This window comes from Somniosus microcephalus, chromosome 16 (assembly GCF_052327205.1).
Source record: "Somniosus microcephalus isolate GS21.2 chromosome 16, FLI_Smic_1.0, whole genome shotgun sequence".
Taxonomy (NCBI): domain Eukaryota; kingdom Metazoa; phylum Chordata; class Chondrichthyes; order Squaliformes; family Somniosidae; genus Somniosus; species Somniosus microcephalus.
In genome coordinates this window covers 52,961,412-52,980,068 of record NC_141002.1, presented here as the reverse complement: position 1 = coordinate 52,980,068, position 18,657 = coordinate 52,961,412, and the positions used below count along the sequence as shown (strand labels likewise).

General features: G+C 49.2%; 1 protein-coding gene across 3 annotated transcripts in view; it reads left to right on the top strand.

The window, feature by feature from the left end:
• LOC147106180 (sodium- and chloride-dependent GABA transporter 2-like) overlaps positions 1 to 18,657 on the top strand; it is a 135,169-nt gene that overhangs the window by 58,414 nt on the left and 58,098 nt on the right. For all 3 annotated transcript variants that reach the window (XM_086009040.1, XM_086009039.1, XM_086009041.1), the window contains exons 9-10: positions 12,760 to 12,872; positions 18,465 to 18,602. In XM_086009040.1, coding sequence (XP_085865166.1) covers positions 12,760 to 12,872; positions 18,465 to 18,602 — 251 coding nt within the window. The remainder of the gene's footprint in view (positions 1 to 12,759; positions 12,873 to 18,464; positions 18,603 to 18,657) is intronic.

Genomic DNA, 18,657 nt, shown 5'->3' with positions numbered 1-18,657 from the left:
GGTAGCATTACTGGTTAAAGAAGGGATTAACACAATTGTAATGAAGGATATTAGCTCTGATGAGGTGGAATCTGTATGGGTAGAATTGAGAAATACTAAGGGGAAAAAAACATTAGTGGGAGTGGTATATAGACCTCCAAACAGTAATGCGGAGGTTGGGGATAGCATTAAAAGGGAAATTACAGAAGCGTGCAATAAGGGCACAGAAGTCATCATGGGTGACTTTAATTTACATATAGATTGGGCTAACCAAATTAGTAACAATACTGTGGAGGAGGAATTCCTGGAGTGTTTACGGGATGGTTTCCTGGACCAATATGTCGAGGAACCAACCAGAGATCAGGCCATCTTAGACTGGGTATTATGTAACGAGAAAGGATTAATTAGCAATCTTGTTGTACGGGGCCCCTTGGGTTGGAGCGATCATAATATGATCGAATTCTTCATTAAGATGGGGAATGAAGTAGTTGACTCAGAAACTAGTGTCCTCAATTTAAATAAAGGAAACTACGATGGTCTGAGGAGCGAGTTGGGTAGGATTGATTGGGGAATGGCACTCAAAGGGTTGATGGTGGATAGGCAATGGCAAACATTCAAAGACCGAATGGATGAACTACAGAAGTTGTTCATCCCAGTTTGGCATAAAAATAAAACAAAAAAGGTGACTCAACCGTGGCTAAGAAGGGAAATTAGGGATAGCATAAGATCCAAGGAGAGGACATAAAAATTGGCCAGAAAAAGCAATAATCCTGAGGACTGGGAGCAGTTTAGGATTCAACAAAGGAGGACAAAGGGATTAATTAAGAAAGGGAAAATAGAATATGAGAGTAAGCTTGCAGGGAACATAAAAACTGACTGTAAAAGCTTCTTTAGATATGTAAAGAGAAAAAGATTGGTGAAGTCAAGCGTAGGTCCCTTGCAGTCAGAATTGGGGGAATTTATAATGGGGAGCAAAGAAATGGCAGACCAACTAAATACATATTTTGGTTCTGTCTTCACAAAGGAGGACACAAATAACCTCCCAGAAATACCGCAGAGCATAGGTTCTGATGAAAGGGTGGAACGGAAAGAAATCAGTATTTGTAGGGAAATGGTGTTAGGAAAATTGATGGGACTGAAGGCTGATAAATCCCCAGGGCCTGATAATCTACATCCCAGGGTACTTAAGGAAGTGGCCCTAGAAATAGTAGATGCATTGCTGGTCATCTTCCAGAACTCGATAGACTCTGGAACAGTACCCATGGATTGGAGGGTAGCTAATGTTACCCCACTCTTCAAAAAAGGTGGCAGAGAAAAAGTGGGTAATTATAGACCGGTAAGCCTGACTTCGGTAGTGGGGAAAATGCTAGAGTCCATTATTAAAGATGTAATAGCAGAGCACTTGGAAAGCAGTGACAGGATCGGACAAAGTCAACATGGATTTACAAAAGGTAAATCATGCTTGACTAATCTACTGGAATTTTTTGAGGAATCAAATGGTAAAATAGATAAGGGAGAACCAGTGGATGTGGTGTATTTGGACTTTCAGAAGGCTTTCGATAAGGTCCCGCATAAGAGGTTAGCGTGTAAAGTTAAGGCACATGGGATTGGGGGCAAGGTATTGACTTGGATAGAGAACTGGTTGGCGGACAGAAATCAAAGAGTTGGAATAAACGGGTCATTTTCCGAGTGGCAGGCAGTGACTAGTGGGGTACCGCAAGGATTGGTCCTAGGACCCCAGCTGTTCACAATATATATTAATGATCTGGACGAGGGAATTGGATGTAATATCTCCAAATTTGCAGACGACACAAAGCTGAGTGGGAGGGTATGCTGTGAGGAGGATGTCATGAAACTCCAGTACGATTTGGACAGGTTGAGTGATTGGGCAGAAACATGGCAAATGCACTATAATGTGGATAAATGTGAGGTTATCCACTTCGGTGGCAAAAACAGGAAGGCAGATTATTATTTGAATGGCAATAGATTGGGAGAAGGGGAAGTACAAAGAGACTTGGGTGTTCTTGTGCACCAGTCGCTGAAGGTAAGCATGCAGGTGCAGCAGGCGGTTAAGAAGGCAAATGGTATGTTGGCCTTCGTAGCAAGAGGTTTCGAGTACAAGAACAAGGACGTCTTGCTGCAGTTGTACAGGGCCTTGGTGAGACCGCACCTTGAGTATTGTGTGCAGTTTTGGTCGCCTTACATGAGGAAGGGTGTTCTTGCCATGGAGGGAGTGCAGCGAAGATTCACCAGGCTGATACGTGGGATGGCAGGAATGACGTACGAGGAGAGATTGTGTCAATTGGGCTTATACTCACTGGAGTTTAGAAGATTGAGAGAGGATCTCATCGAAACGTATAAAATTCTGTCAGGTCTGGACAGACTAGATGCAGAAAGGATGTTTCTGATGGCAGGGCAGTCCAGAACCAGGGCTCATAGTCTAAGGATAAGGGGTAAGCCATTTAGGACTGAAATGAGGAGGAATTTCTTCACCCAGAGAGTGGTGAACCTGTGGAATTCTCTGCCACAGAGGGTGGTGGAGGCCAATTCATTAAATATATTCAAGAAAGAGTTGGATATATTTCTTGAGGCTAAAGGGATCAAGGGATATGGGGAGAAGGCAAGGACAGGGTACTGAATTTGGATGATCAGCCATGATCTCATTGAATGGCGGAGCAGGCTTGAAGGGCTGAATGGCCTACTCCTGCTCCTACCTTCTATGTTTCTATGTTTCTATGTTTCCTGGCAGCTAGGAGAGGATACTGATTACATACAGGATAGCAAAGGAAGCTAAGCAGTTTCAACAGTTTTCTGCAGCCAGAGCTCTTCGATACAGCTCATTGAAAAGCACTTCAGCTGAACAATCCTTGCTGCCCTGTATTAACAGTCATGTATAGCATCTCTCCCAGTCCTGCTGCCCTCCAATAAACTGCATCTATTTGTATACAGAACAACTAATATTGCAGGGTCACCAGCTACTGCAGGAACTCTCTCTGCATACAAAGATTTCCAAAAGGATTGTGACTTTACTGGCTTACTCAAATTATTACACACTAATTATCACCCTGATGTGAGCCCCTGGCATACCCCAGTGCTTCTATGGGGTGCTCCTTATAAGTGGCTGCAGCATACGAGGTGAAAGGATGCTGTGGCTCAATCAAGGGCTCTTGAGTTGCTCAGGGTCAGCAACCTATGGGCCTTCATGCCTGACAGTGCCTGGCTGCAGACTACAGCATCCTGGTATCTGCCAGGGCAGTCAGGCCAAGCTGGCTTTCTGGCACCAGGGCGGGTGATGGTTCAGGGGGTCACGAGGGTCCAGATATGTTGTCATCCTGAGAGATGGCCTCATGTTCCATCCCCATTGCTCAACTGTCCCAGGCAGTGGTTCAGCTCTTCCACTAATCTGTGAGAGGGCAAACTGTAGGACATCCACCATCCAACCAAAGCCCTATCCATTCACTCACCCAGGCTGGCCAAGGTGGAGGAGATGGTTGAGCCCAGAGACTTCTTGGCCCCAGTAAGAGTATCCCAGAGACAGTTTATTACTGGTGCCACAGATTCCTGCAGGAAGGGACCATCTGCAGCAACAACTGAGGAGACCACACACTCCATGTTATAGTTAAGGCCATGCATCAGACTCCACTCAAGTTAGTAGTTGACTCCTCCACACTCTCCAACATGTTGTGGAATTTCCCTGGCAGGCAGTTAAATGCATTCAGCAATTGCTGGTGCACAGAAATACATTTTTTTTTAAAGGCTAGGCCTCTAAATTCTGCATCTCTATCCTCTTCAGCAGAGCTAGAATATGGCCTTCTGAGGAGCTGTTTCCTGGGCGGTCCTTTCCACCCGCTCCTACTCTTGTTCATCTGTGCTCAGTGAATCCCCCAGTGCAGAGTCCTCTCACTCACTATTGATGCCACACAGGGTGCTAATTTCAGTGCTGGTGCTTGGAAGGATCAGAATGAGTAATGGTGCATCTTCAGCAGGTTTTTTCCTGCTCAGTCTGTGCAACTCGACACCTGAATCATCTGATAGATCTGGAAAAAGGGAGGAGGACAAGGAGCAGCATATAATGGCATGGGTAAGCATCAGCAGATGAGTGGCAGCACAATGTACCACCAGGTTGTCATGCTGTGTGTGAATATGTGACTGAGAGAATTAAGTAGAAAGAGAAAAGGAAGGGAAGATGTCCAAACACCGTGCTGTGCCAAGCCATCTCTGATGCTGTGTGCCCTTTGTCAATAATGTCAATGGCAGAGTTTTCCATTGCTGTCAGTGTTTGCAGAGTGGTAGCATCCCTCTGCGTTCTGGTATTCTACCTCCAGTTGTGTGCCAGCTTCGCCTGCAAGAAAAATGGAAGTGGTAAATATGTGCCATGTTTAAGGGTTTTCAAGATATAAGAGGCAGTTTTCTGTTGTGTGCATGATGACAGGAAGAAGCAGCAAGTGAGGCCAAGAGGAAGAAGGAGTTGTGAGGACTGTGGTAAGTTTTGAAGGTGAATGTGAGCAGAAAGGAGATGCAATGACATGCTCCCTGCTGACTTGAAGAAAACTATGGGAAATGGGGAAGCTAAGGATTGATAGTGCTGAGTTTAAAGTAGGGTTCTGCAGGTCAGTGCAGAGAGTATGAGAGGTGTGATGGGTAGTCTTAATTGGGTAGACCTGTTAGATCATTATTTTTTTCCTACACTGGGCAAATACTGCTGCCATTTACATTCTCTGTCCCCTCTCTCTTTCTCTCTCTCTCTCTCTATTTGGAAAAAAGTCTTGGCAGGTAAAGTCCACACTCCTATATAAGCTAAAGAAAGTAGTAACTGGAACGGTAGCTGACTGGTTTTGATAGTAGACTAGCAACCTAGAGGTCACAAGTACTAATTCCCACCATGGTAAGTTGTGAAATTAAATTCACCAGAAAATAATCATTAATAAAGGTATTGTTTGATTAAGTGAGTGGATGAAACAGTGGCAGATGGATTTCAACACAGGTAAATGTGAGGTCATCCATTTTGGACAAATAGCTGTATTATTTAAATGGTGAAAAGCTAGGAACAGGTGAGGTCCAAAGAGATTTAGGGGTCTATGTACACAGATCATTAATATTGTAGGAATTAAACAAGCGGGGTTGGGGTTATTGTCTCTGGCCAGTCAGAAGCCTCTGAGCTGCTCCAGGGCTCCCCGTGCAGTTTCAAATTGCTCCCCTATTCCTGGTTCTGACCGCCGGACTTATTCAGTAGCGATGTCGACAGAAAAACGCGTGACTCGTGGTTGGGTGCAAAACAGACCAGTATTTATTGAAACAAAAAGGAAGCAACAACTTAAAAATAATCGATACAACACACTTATGCCTGGTACAGCACTTTTACTTAACACAACACTGTTACTTCAATACAGCACTTTTAATACAGCTACTCAGTGTCCACTACAGCACTTTTCTGCTTAGTGCAACACTGTTACTTAAATAGGGGAGGAGAAAACAGACACAACGAGGGAAAATTGACTAAAATTACAGTTTAACAAGATTCCCCTTAATTCCCACCCTTATACCTATTCTAAGTTGCCTTGTAATGGGCCAGAAAATGTATGCTCACCAATGAACACCTGCCCCGTGCCCTTGCGGTCTTAGATTCTTCACCACCCTGAAGATAGAGATACCCCAGTGTTTAAAAGTAACTGCTGGTATTCCACTCCCTTGGGCGGGCTCCCAAGTTGTAGAGGGCACGGAGGCGAGGCTGCAGAGAGAGAGAGAGATGGCTTCTTGAGAAGCTATCTTATACCCCATTTGGGGCTGAAATCTTCCCGCCCAAATCCGGATGCATCTGGGCTAAACAAAAGGGATCCAAACTGTCCCCATTGACGGTGATGGGTTTTGGATGAATCATCCATTCATTGTGATGGGTTTTTGAATGCATCCCCATTCTTGTGATGGGTTGAATGAAACTGTCTCAGTTTGAAAAACCATGTCTATTTCCTTAATTGCTGAGCAAACAGCCCTTGGATGTTAGTGTAAACAAACTGATTGTCCTGTGGTCACGCCCAACCGCAATTGATTGGCAGTCTCAAGTGGTTCAACATTGTAGCAGTTTAGTGTAAACAAACATCGATTGTCCTGCAGGGAGGGAAATTCCCTGAACTGCCTTTGATTGACAGTTTAACTACTCCATTGCTTCAAGGGCTGTTTTTTTTCTAAATCCTTTGTCAGCCATCTTTGATTTTCCCTTTTCATATGCACACCGTCTGTGTGGTGTCTCCTGCCACGAGGTTGGACAGCCATCTTTGATTATCCTTTTTCACAGACACACACAGGCTGCCTTTTCAGTCCTCTTTGTCAGCCCGTGCTTTGAAGAGAGACTGTCCTTTTGTCTTCTGCCACGAGGTCTGACGGCCATTTTGATCCCTGGATTTTTAAAGGTATATTCTACCCAGGTATTTTTTAATCCAAAATCAATCTTCGGAACTGTAGGAAATTTCAAAATTATTGCGAAATCCTACAGTCCCCCATCGGATACTAAAACCTGCTTGTAGTATCCTGTGCAAAGGTGAGTAATAATTTCTGACCCCCCCACAAACAACCTTCCCTTATACTTATGTAGATCTATCTTTGATCCCCCAACACCTCCACCTCCCCTACCCAGAGAGAATCGCAGTACACGGTAGGCATCTATCGACAGAAAAACAAGATTAATTAAATAATCAATACATGGAGGGGGTCCAATGTCCCTGCACCACTTACATTCACAATAATTCAAGCATGGAGGGGGTCCGATGCCCCTGCACCACTTGTATTTACAATAATTCAAGCATGGAGGGGTCCGATGCCCCTGCACCACTTGTGACATAATTTTAACATGATACAACATCTTTAATGGGATTGACACCCAGCCAACATATCTGCTAAAAATACAAAAATACACATGGAAGAAAACGAGCTTTCCCTTTTTTTTATTACAATGCAATTGCCTGACACTTTATTAAATGGCACTATCCTTCAGCCATAAATGTATTTCGAATCTTCACCAGCTGCAAGCACAACAATTCCTAGGCATATGCAATTTGTTCCCTTAACTCCAAACAAACAGTAAAATAATTAACAAGCTTTTGTAAATTCTTAATCTTAATTGAATTTCCAATAACAGTTTAAATGTTGTGGGCATCTGCCTCCTGCAGACACCTTCCTTCGTGGGCTAGGAGTGCTCCTTCCTTGAGCATCCAACGACACGCTGGCCCTCTGTGCCTTCCGGAACTCTGAAAAAGACTAAAAAATAATCCAGCCAGGTCTCCTGGCTCGGGGGGGGGGGCGGTGGTGGGGAGTGTAATCAGGTCCTGCGACCTTGATTGACAATACAATTCCAGAATGGTACCATACTTAAAACTTATACACTAATAATAATTGCAATATAAAATCTAAAATTAACACGCACTACCTTAATCCTTTAATTGCATGTTACTTGCACAAAGCTACATACAAGCGCCGCCCATCTCCGGGCAGCCAGCCTAATCCCTGCTTGGGCTGCCACAGGCTGCTCACTGTGCCGTGGCTGGACTGATTCCAACTTCTCGTCCCTCGCAGCTTATGGCTGCTGGTTGGGGACTTCCACCTTTTTGCTTCCCCTTGACTCGGGAGACTGCCCTACTCCACTGGAAAGTGGGTGACCATACTCTCTTGGGCTGGGGTACCCGAAGAGATCTCCTAGGGAGTGTCACTAGTGGGGCTACCCCGGCGAGCAGACCCTTAGCTCGGGTCACACTCCCTGCTGGCTGGGGACCTCCTCCTTCGGGTCCCTCCCTTCCCAAACCTGGGCTGGGGACAGGCAATCCCTTGCCACTGGCTGCCGGTGGCTGAGAGCCTTCCCCTTCAGGTCTAAAACCTGGTTCAAGCTCCTCCCCGGAGTCCCACAAGACAGGGGGAATCGCTCGGGCCAAGTGCTGGGGGACTTCTCCTCTCCTACACGCAACTGCGCCTTGTGTGAGCAGTCTGTGTGTGTGTGCACACTGCAGGCTGTGGATTTCTAATCTCAGGCACAATCTCAGCTGCCTGTTTCCCTGCTTCCGGCTCAAACAACCTGCATTGTTTGATATAACTGGCTGCCTGCCAGTAATCCTGTTCAAAATCCTTTCCCCTCACCAGGGCAGCTTTAAAGGTAGAGTCTTGGGCCTGGACCTGCTTTTGGTCCGGGGCCAAAGCTGTCCCCTGTGTGCCCCCCTTATCCCGGATTGTTGCTACTGGACCTGCTCTACAGGGGTCCCAGAACTCTCCTTTCCTGTTCCCCTGCTCAAACAGCTTGCACTGATCATGAATGGCTCCTCCCCTAACACAAGCCACAGCGCCTGCCTGTGCAGCCTGTGAGCTTGTACCCACTGCGGGCTGGGGATTTCTGTCCTCAGGTTCACTCCCAGCTGCCTGTTTCCCTGTGGGTCCCATTAAGCTAGATGGGACCTCATTAGACCAGGGTGAATTGGTCAGGTCTTCCGAGTGGACCACCGTGCTGGAGGCTCCAGTGTCCACTGAATATCTCCCCTGCACCATCTTCACCCCCATCCCAACATAAGGCCTGCTCCCCACAGCATTTTCTCGGGGACACAGGTCAACAGGCTGCGCTGGCTCTAGTCATTGCTGGGAGAGAGGTGGGGCAGGCGGGGTCAAAGCACCGGTGGTGGCTGCTACTCTCCCCTGGCCAGTCAGAAGAGACTGTAGGGACTGTAAAATTATTCAGTTGCTGCAGGAGGGAGGTCTGGCCCTGCCTTTTGGGCTGGGGCTGTGGGATCCTTTCCCTTGTCCTTCCAAGGATTTTTACAGTCTTTTCTCCAGTGACCGTCTTTCCCGCACCCGTAGCAATTTAACCTAGCCTGAGAGGGCCAGTTCCCCTCCTGGTGCCACTCTTTCTTACTCTGGCTCCCAGGTTTAACCTCATGGACTCTTCCCTTGGTTTGGGGAGCCTCGATACCCCTCATGTTCCTGAAGGCTACTGTGAGCCGGCGGATCACCGCTTCTTCGGTGGTCTGGGGGTTTCGGGGGTCAAACCAAGCCACGACCTGGGCTTGGATCTGGGGTAGGCTGTTTGTCATGAGACACCGGAGCCAGTGAGTCAATTGGACTGGGTCCAGTGCTGCCTGCCCTGGCATTCCCAGGCATGCGCTCCGGTAAACTGGCCACAGCCTGTCTGCGAATGCCTGCGGGGACTCCCCTGGGAGCTGCACCGTTCTTTCCACCTGAGCGAACTAGCTACCATCATTGAGTCCCATGGCCTCCAATACCTCATTCTTGAGACCCTCATAATCCCTCTGCCCCCTTTTGCACTCACCAGATAGGGCCTGGAGGAGATCACCTGCCAGGGAAAACAGCAGCAATTTGCTTGCTTTGCATCATCGCAGTCATTTACACAAGCTGCTTGCTCTATCTCCCTGAAGTGCAGAGAGGGGTCTCCCTTTTTAGTGAGCTTGGGGATGTGGCTAACCATGTCCCTGAGCTGGTGGGTGCCATATGGCACCACAAACTGATTCTGGATGGCCCCTGGGTCATCTTCATCAACGGGCGGACCGTACCTCCGTTGTCGGAGGGGCTACACTGGTCCTGGTCCCGACCTATCTAGCGGGGCCTGCTGTGCTTCCTCTACCACCTCATCCTCCACACCCCTTTGCTGCCAGAGCTCCTGAAAGCTCGGAGCCGTGGGTGGCGGTCATGGGACCTCTGATTCCCTGACCAGCCTTTTCTTGGGTGTTGCCTGTGGGACGGTTTTACTTGGGTTGCCAGTAAAATCCGGCTGACCTGCCTCCCTTTGCCCTCTTTAACGCCATATTCAAGCTTTCTATCTCTGCCCTACTGGGGCCATGATCTGCTTCCTCAAACCCTTGCTCGCAGGCCAGCTTATATGCTGCCTTTACCTCCCTAACCTTTTCTCCCTGCTCGTTTATTTTTTGCATGAGGCGAACATTCTCCTCCTGCACCCTCATCTCATTGCTCTTGGCCTCTGCAACTAGGCACTTCAGGTACTCTGACTCGTGCCTCGTGTGGCTTTTGCCCTCACTAAACTGAACCACCAGGCACTCTACCTTGGCTTGGTATTCTTCAACCTCCCTTTCCCTATCCCAACTCTCTGCTCTAGATTCCCTAAGCCTGCGGGTGACTTCCCCAAACCTGCGGGCACCTAACCATAGACAGACCAGTGGGATAAAAAGAAAACCAATAACTGCTGCTCTTTCCAGACCCAAACCACCGTCTGCTACATCGCACACCGTTGCCGACGGTCCTGCCGCGGTCGCCATTTTGTAGGAATTAAACAAGCGGGGTTGGGGTTATTGTCTCTGGCCAGTCAGAAGCCTCTGAGCTGCTCCAGGGACCCCCGTGCAGTTTTGAATCGCTCCCCTATTCCTGGTTCTGACCGCCGGACTTATTCAGTAGCGATGTAGACAGAAAAACACGTGACTCGTGGTTGGGTGCAAAACAGGCCAGTATTTATTGAAACAAAAAGAAAGAAACAACTTAAAAATAATCGATACAACACACTTATGCCTGGTACAGCACTTTTGCTTAACACCACACTATTACTTCAATAGAGCACTTTTAATACAGCTACTTAGTGTTCACTACAGCACTTTTCTGCTTAGTGCAACACTGTTACTTAGATACAGCACTTTTAATACAGCTACTCAGTGTCCACTACAGCACTTTTCTGCTTAGTGCAACACTGTTACTTAAATAGGGGAGGAGAAAACAGACACAACGAGGGAAAATTGACTAAAATTACAGTTTAACACGATTCCCCTTAATTCCCACCCTTATACCTATTCTAAATTGCCTTGTAATGGGCCAGAAAATGTATGCTCACCAATGAACACCTGCCCCATGCCCTTGCGGTCTTAGATTCTTCACCACCCTGAAGATAGAGATACCCCAGTGTTTAAAAGTAACTGCTGGTATTCCACTCCCTTGGGCGGGCTCCCAAGTTGTGGAGGGCACGGAGGCGAGGCTGCAGAGAGAGAGAGAGATGGCTTCTTGAGAAGCTATCTTATACCCCATTTGGGACCGAAATCTTCCTGCCCAAATCCGGATGCATCTGGGCTAAACAAAAGGGATCCAAACTGTCCCCATTGACGGTGATGGGTTTTGGATGAATCACCCATTCATTGTGATGGGTTTTTGAATGCATCCCCATTCTTGTGATGGGTTGAATGAAACTGTCTCAGTTTGAAAAACCATGTCTATTTCCTTAATTGCTGAGCAAACAGCCCTTGGATGTTAGTGTAAACAAACTGATTGTCCTGTGGTCACGCCCAACCACAATTGATTGGCAGTCTCAAGTGGTTCAACATTGTAGCAATTTAGTGTAAACAAACATCTATTGTCCTGCAGGGAGGGAAACCCCCTGAACTGCCTTTGATTGACAGTTTAACTACTCCATTGCTTCAAGGGCAGTTTTTTTTCTAAATCCTTTGTCAGCCATCTTTGATTTTCCCTTTTCATATGCACACCGTCTGTGTGGTGTCTCCTGCCACGAGGTCGGACAGCCATCTTTGATTATCCTTTTTCACAGACATACACAGGCTGCCTTTTCAGTCCTCTTTGTCAGCCCGTGCTTTGAAGAGGGACTGTCCTTTTGTCTTCTGCCACGAGGTCTGATGGCCATTTTGATCCCTGGATTTTTAAAGTTATATTCTACCCAGGTATTTTTTAATCAGAAATCAATCTTCGGAACTGTAGGAAATTTCGAAATTATTGCGAAATCCTACAAAATGTAGTAGTCAGGTGCAAAATATAATCACAAAGGCTAATGGAATGTTAGCCTTTATAACTAGAGGGCTAGAAATAAAGGGGCACTGCAGCAACTTGCCAAGGCTTCTTCGGCAGCAACTCCCAAACCTGCGACCTCTACCACCTAGAAGGACAAGAGCAGCAGGCGCATGGGAACACCTGCAAGTTCCCCTCCAAGTTACACACCATCCTGACTTGGAAGTATATCGGCATTCCTTCATCTCGCTGGGTCAAAATCCTGGAACTCCCTCCCTAACAGCACTGTGGGAGTACCTTCACCGCACGACTGCAGTGGTTCAAGAAGGCTGCTCACCACCACCTTCTCAAGGGTAATTAGGGATGGGCAATAAATGCTGGCCTTGCCAACGATGCCCACATCCTAGGCCCAAACAAAGTTTTGCTACAGCTATACAAAGCCTTGGTTAAACCACATCAGGAGCACTGTGTACAGTTCTGGGCACCGCACCTTAGAAAGTATATAATGGCCTTAGAAGGAGTGCAGCACAGATTCACCAGAATGTTACCAGGGCTCCAAGGGTTAGATTACATAAACTAGGCTTGTATTCCCTGGAATATAGATGGTTAAGGGGTGATCTGATTGAGGTTTTTAGGATTTTGAAAGAAATTGATCAGGTAGATAGAGAGAAACATTTTCCTCTGGTGGGGGAGTCGAGGACAAGGGGACATAATGTTAAAATCAGAGCCAGGCCATTCAGGAGAGAAGTTAGGAAACACTTCTTCATGCCAAGGGTGGTAGAAGTCTGGAACTCTCTCCCACAAAAAGCCCTAGATGCTAGCTCGATTAATAATTTTAATCTGAGATTGATAGATTTTTGCTAGACAAGGGTATAAATGGATATGGAGCTAAGGCAGGTGGATGGAGTTAAGATACAGATCAGCCATGATTTCATTGAATGGCGGAACAGGCTCGAGGGGTTGAATGACCCACTCCTGTTTCTATGTTCCTATATATTTTATTTTTTATTGTATTTTTCAAATACTTCACTAAACTATGGCTATCTATTTCTCCTGCAGGTCCTGGTCTAGCCTTCATTGCCTATCCAAAGGCAGTGACATTGATGCCTTTCCCTCAGCTCTGGGCCTGTTTGTTCTTTATCTTGATTATCCTCCTGGGTCTGGACAGTCAGGTACTGCTCAGAAAGCAACCAAGGCTCAACTAAAGTTTTGTTTTCTTTCCTCAAACAGAGATTGGTTTTGGGCTGAGCAATGAGCATGAATTTGAACTTAATGCCCATCTATTTCACCTTTACCCTGACTGGTGCTGCAATGTTTCTTACTTGAATTGATAGAAATTCTTAAAAAGTTTGGTTTCAGACCTTCTGGTAACAACATTAAATGATAGCCCACGGGATCAGGGGTCAGACTGCCAGGGAGATTGAGGCTGGGAGAGGGGGAGATCAGGGGTCAGAGTGCCAGGGAGGTTGGGGCTGGGAGAGGGGGAGATCAGGGGTCAGAGTGCCAGGGAGTTTGAGGCTGGGAGAGGGGGAGATCGGGGTCAGAATACCAGGGAGGTTGGGGCTGGGAGAGGAGGAGATCAGGGGTCAGAGTGCCAGGGAGGTTGGGGCTAGGAAAGGGGGAGATCAGGGGTCAGAATGCCAGGGAGGTTGGGGCTGGGAAAGTGGGGAGATCAGGGGTTAGGGTTGCGAGATCAGGGTCACGAGGTCAAGGAGGGTGCGGCAGGGAGTGGGGGCGACCGGGGGTTGGGGCCACTAGATCGAGGGATGAGGCCGTGAGATTGGGGGGCTGGGAACGGGAGCGATCAGGGGTCGGAGACTAGAAAAGCTGAGATTGTTTTCCTTAGAGAGAGAGAAGGTTAATGGGATTGAGGAGTTTTGACAGAGTAAATAAGGAGAAACTGTTTCAACTAGCAGGAGGGTTGGTAACCAGAGGACACAGATTTAACATAATTGGCAAAAGAACCAGAGGGAGGAATGACGAGAATTTTTTTGATACAATGAATTGTTATGATCTGGAATGCATTGCCTGAAAGGGTGGCGGAAGCAGATTCAATAATAATTGTCAAAAGGGAATTCGATATATACTGTACCTGGAAAGGATCATTTGCAGGGCTATGGGGAAAGAGCAGGAGAGTGGGAATGATTGGATAGCTCTTTTAAAGAGGCACAATGGGCTGAATGGCCTCCTTTGTGCTGTAAGATTCTATGGGGGTGAAATTGGGTATAGCCCCGCTTGGGGCGCTAGAATTGGCGGTGCGCAAATTCTATCGCCAGGCGCAACTTATCGCCACCTCGAGCGATATTGGGTTGCATCGCCCATAAAGGTGATTGCGGCGTAAAATCAGGCGCTGCACGGGACTCCTAAGGCGCTAACCTGGTGGCGCAACTCAATATCTGGGCGGACGGGCGCAGCGCAGGTGCTGTCAATAATCGATGACCACGAGACATGCTGGCGCCGGTTAGCTCTTAAAGGGGCGGGTCATTTAGGATCAGCAGCCACACTCATCGCCCTGCAGGCCTCAAAATCAGCGCTGTGCATTCTGTGGCGTTACAAACTTTGACCAGATGGAGAGGGTGAGGCAGAGAGCGGAGCGCTTTACCAATGGGGCATTGGATGCTTTGGTTGGCGCAGTGGAGCAGTGCTGTACCCTGACAATGGCAGGAGGCCTCATCAGAACGAGTACCGCAGAGCTTGGAGGGAAGTTTCGCAAATAGTCAAATCCAGCAGCGTGGCGCCCAGGACTCCTGTGCAATGCAGGAAGAAGTTCAACGATCTCACTCGGGTCGTTAGGGTGAGTGGCTTTTTGGCAATCTTCTTCATCCCTCCATCTGCACCTGACTTTATGGCCAGAGGGTGCGCGATGCCCCAATGGCCATCTGTCAGCCAGCATCCATGGCCCTTTCTGGGAACGCACACACACATTCAACTCAGGGCATACTGTAAGGGCATGGGGGGCATGAGATGACAACTCAGGGCATACTGTAAGGGCTGTTCCACCATGGGGGGCATGAGATGACAACTCAGGGCATACTGTAAGGGCTGTTCCACCATGGGGGGCATGAGATGACAACTCAGGGCATACTGTAAGGGCTGTTCCACCATGGGGGGCATGAGATGACAACTCAGGGCAGCATGTTTCATCACTTCCCGTCCTTTCTCCTGCAGGCCAAGCTGGCCAGGAACCGGAGGGAACAGATTCGTACTGGAGGAGGCCCTCCTCAGCTGCAGACACTGATTGACCTGGAGGAAAGAGTCCACCAGATTGTTGGAGGCCGGATGAGTGGTCCTGTCACCACTGGAGCTGCCGACCCCATTGTGCACAGCGATGGTAAGGTCATCACCTTTTTGAACTGTCTCCTTCCACTTGTTCCCCCCACCAGCATGCTTTTCCACTCTGGCCCCATGTCAGAGCATTGCAGCACTCTTGCATCCCTTGCTGCCACCCTAACCTTTCACTAAAGCCACTCTTCAACCTCCCTGCTTTCAGATGCTGCATCACCAGCTCGGTAGCCGGGCCATCAAGCTGCCAGGGACACTGACTCCGGAGGCGATGAGCAGGAGGAAGCCAGACCATCCGTACCACCCTCAGGCGAGCCAGCCCATCTGCAGACTGGGGATAGTGCTTCCCTGGAGGGGAGCAGGGGGGATGGCTCTGAGGAGGAACCAGTTGCAGGAACCAGCGGGCTCCAGCAATGCAAGGGGGGTAGGGGAGCTCGGGAGCCGTCTCCCTGGAGGGCGAGTCAGGCCACGATGACTGCTGCACAGAGCGCAGAAGAGGTGCGTTCCCTTGCAGAAATGAGCGCCCAGGCTCGGCTCAGGCACACTGAGCTGATGGCTGCAGTGGCAAGGATGCCTGAATCCATCAAGACACTGGCAAGGAGTGTGCAAGACTTCGGGGCAGCACAGGCGAGGAGTGTACAAGACTTCGGGGTAGCACAGGAAAGGAGTGCCCAGGGCTTCGGGGCAGCACAGGAAAGGAGTGCCCAAGGCTTCGGTACATCACTGGAAAGGACTGTCCAGGGCTTCGGTACATCACTGGAAAGGACTGTCCAGAGCTTGACCAAAGCACTGGAAAGGACTGTCCAGGGCTTCACCGAAGCACTGGCACCTGCCACGCAAGTGCTGAGTGCTGCCACGCAGTCACTCGCTGGCCTCATGCAGAGGCAGATTGAGGCCACACAAGCACTGACTGCTGCCACCCTCGATGGATCAGGCAGGATTACCCGGGGCCCTTGCAGCACCACAGCAGGCCAGCAATCTGTGGACCAGCCGATTGGTTCGCATGCTGCGGTGCTGCCCCGTCAGAGTGCCAGTGTGTCGGCCGACCACGGAGCAGGTGTCCGCTCTCAGGATGTCAGCATTCCTGATGCCACCGCTGGCACGTCTCCACTGCAGCTGCCATCACCTGCAGGACAGATTGCTTCCACCCAGGCCCAGTTGGAGCAGTCAGCATCCAGGCTCTCCAAGCCCAGAGTCCGTCCAGGCCATCCCTCGGGGGCATCAGCGCTTTCGGACAGTCAGCAGGCGTCCCCCAGCCTTCATACAGCCACTGGGGTCCCATTACGGAGGAGCTGCAGGGAGGGAAGGGGCCGTTCTCGCAAGAGGAGTAGATCACCATCAAAGGGGAAAGAGTAGAAGGTGCTGCTGTGACGTCTTATTTCTAGAAATCAAGGCCGTGGATGCTGGTCTGAATGTTAGTAATGTTTTGGATAGTCTCCCAGGTGTGCGATACACTTGGTCTGAATGTTAGTAATGTTTTGGATAGTCTCCCGGGTGTGCGACACACTTATGTGTTAGTTTGTTAGTTAAGCTTTCTGGTGCCATTGCTTTGTCATGCTGGAAGGAAGCACAGTTTTCAAAATAAACACATTATTTTATTGACATTGGCCATGTCTGCTATTTACATTCATACTGGCCTTCATAGGCTTTGGGTTATCCGAATGGTTCCATTCCTGGTCTTCGATTGGCACCAAGCATTCCATGAGAGGGGCCTAGAACCAACTCCTTATCAGCCTCTGATGGGCGGCCCTTCCAGTTTCTGGTCCTCCTCCTCCTCCTGCTCCTCCTCCTGCTCCTCCTCCTCCTCCTCCTCCTCTGCTGGTCCTTCAATGTCTGCTGGCATTGACTAGGTGCGCAGGGTGGCGAGGTTATGGAGCATGCAGCAGACAACGAGGAAGTGGAAGACTCACTCTGGTGAGTACTGCAAGGCGCCTCCCGAATGGTCCAAACAGCGGAACCGCTGCTTCAGCACGCCGATTGTGTGCTCCACAATGTTCCTCGTTGCCTGATGGCTGACGTTGTAGTGCTCTTCTTCAGGGGTGCTGGGCGAACGGAGCGGGGTCATCAGCCATGGGCACAGAGGATAGCCCTTGTCACCGAGAAGCCAGCCTTCTGGGTGAGCCGGGGCCTCGAAAAGGCCTGCTACTGAAGTCTGGCGCAGGATGAATGCGTCGTGGCTGCTGCCAGGGAACTGAGCATTGACCGCGAGCATCAGCTGCCGGTGGTCACAAACCAGCTGCACATTCAAGGAGTGGAACCCCTTGCGGTTGCGGAAGTCCTCAGGATTCAAAACAGGTGCCCGCAAAGCCACGTGCGTGCAGTCAATGGCGCCCTGCACCATGGGGAAGTCCGCTATTGCCGCGAAGCCCTCTGCGCGCTCCCGCTGCTTCTCCGGTGTCGCAGTGAAGGAGATGTACTGCCGCCGCCTATTAAACAGGGCATCTGTTACTTGCTGGATGCAGCTATGCACCGCAAACTGGGAGATGTTGGCAATGTCCCCAGTTGCTGCCTGAAAGGAGCCGGTCGCATAGAAATTCAGTGCTACTGTAATCTTGACAGCCACCGACAGAGAGGTCCTGCACCTTATCTGCGGCTGAAGATCTGCCTGAAGCAGGTGGCACAGCTCAGTCACCACCTCCTTTCTGAATCACAGCCTCCTAAGACACTGCTCCTCCGACATGTTGAGGTAAGAGAACTGCTGCCTGAATACCCTGGCAGCGTAAGGTCTGGTGTGGCGACGTCTGTTGGCCCTCCTCCGTCTGGCCATTCCTGGCCCTCTCTCCCTCCATCTCTGTGCCCTTTCCAGATGGTCGAGCAGCAGGACGTTCCCCTCCAAAGCAGCCCCCATAATAATAGATAACAAGAAATTATACAGGGTGCAAACGCTCACCAGCAGCAGGGTGATGGTCTGAAGGCTGAAGGTCCTCTGGCAACGCTGGGTCACTAGTGCTATGGCTCTCAGAGTGCAACTCTGCAACTCTGTGAAAATCTCAAAGAAGTTGTGCTCCCAAAATGGCTGCCGCTTTTATACCAGTGCAGTCCCCTTTAAAGAGCACCCCGCTAAGCCCGAGAGCCACTGGGGAACGTTCCAGTACGCTGTCCTTATTAGCGCCAGGCGGAACGAAGGGGCGCACCACTGAATTTCCGGTCCGGGGCGCCAAAAAGGCGTTGCACACTGAAATGACGTCATGATCTGCCTGTGCCCGCGAGCGGGCGCTAAGATTTAGCGCCGTCGCTAAAACCCACTCAATACGGCAGGAGGCGCTGGGTTCACTGCGCCCGGCCGAAAATTGGCTAACGCCCCACTTCTCAGCCTCTTTAGGCGCTAATCGCTGGCGTTACCAACCGAATTTCTCCCCCTATGATTCTAAGAGGTTTCCAACATCCAGTTCTGGTAATCTTACCGTCATGAACATAAAATTACACGCCATTTAAGATTTGACTTGTTGAACCTTTTGCTTGTTAATTATTTCTTATTTTAGTTTGTAGGTGTGGAAAGCTTGGCAACAGCAGCAATAGATATGTTTCCTGAGATTTTCCAAAGAAAATATTCTAGGGAGTTTCTTATCTTGAGCATCGCATGCTTCTCATTCACCATTGGGCTGGTGATGTTGACAGAGGTGAGAGGTTGCATTTGTGGAGCACTTACATGTTTTGAACAGCCTTTGATTCTGT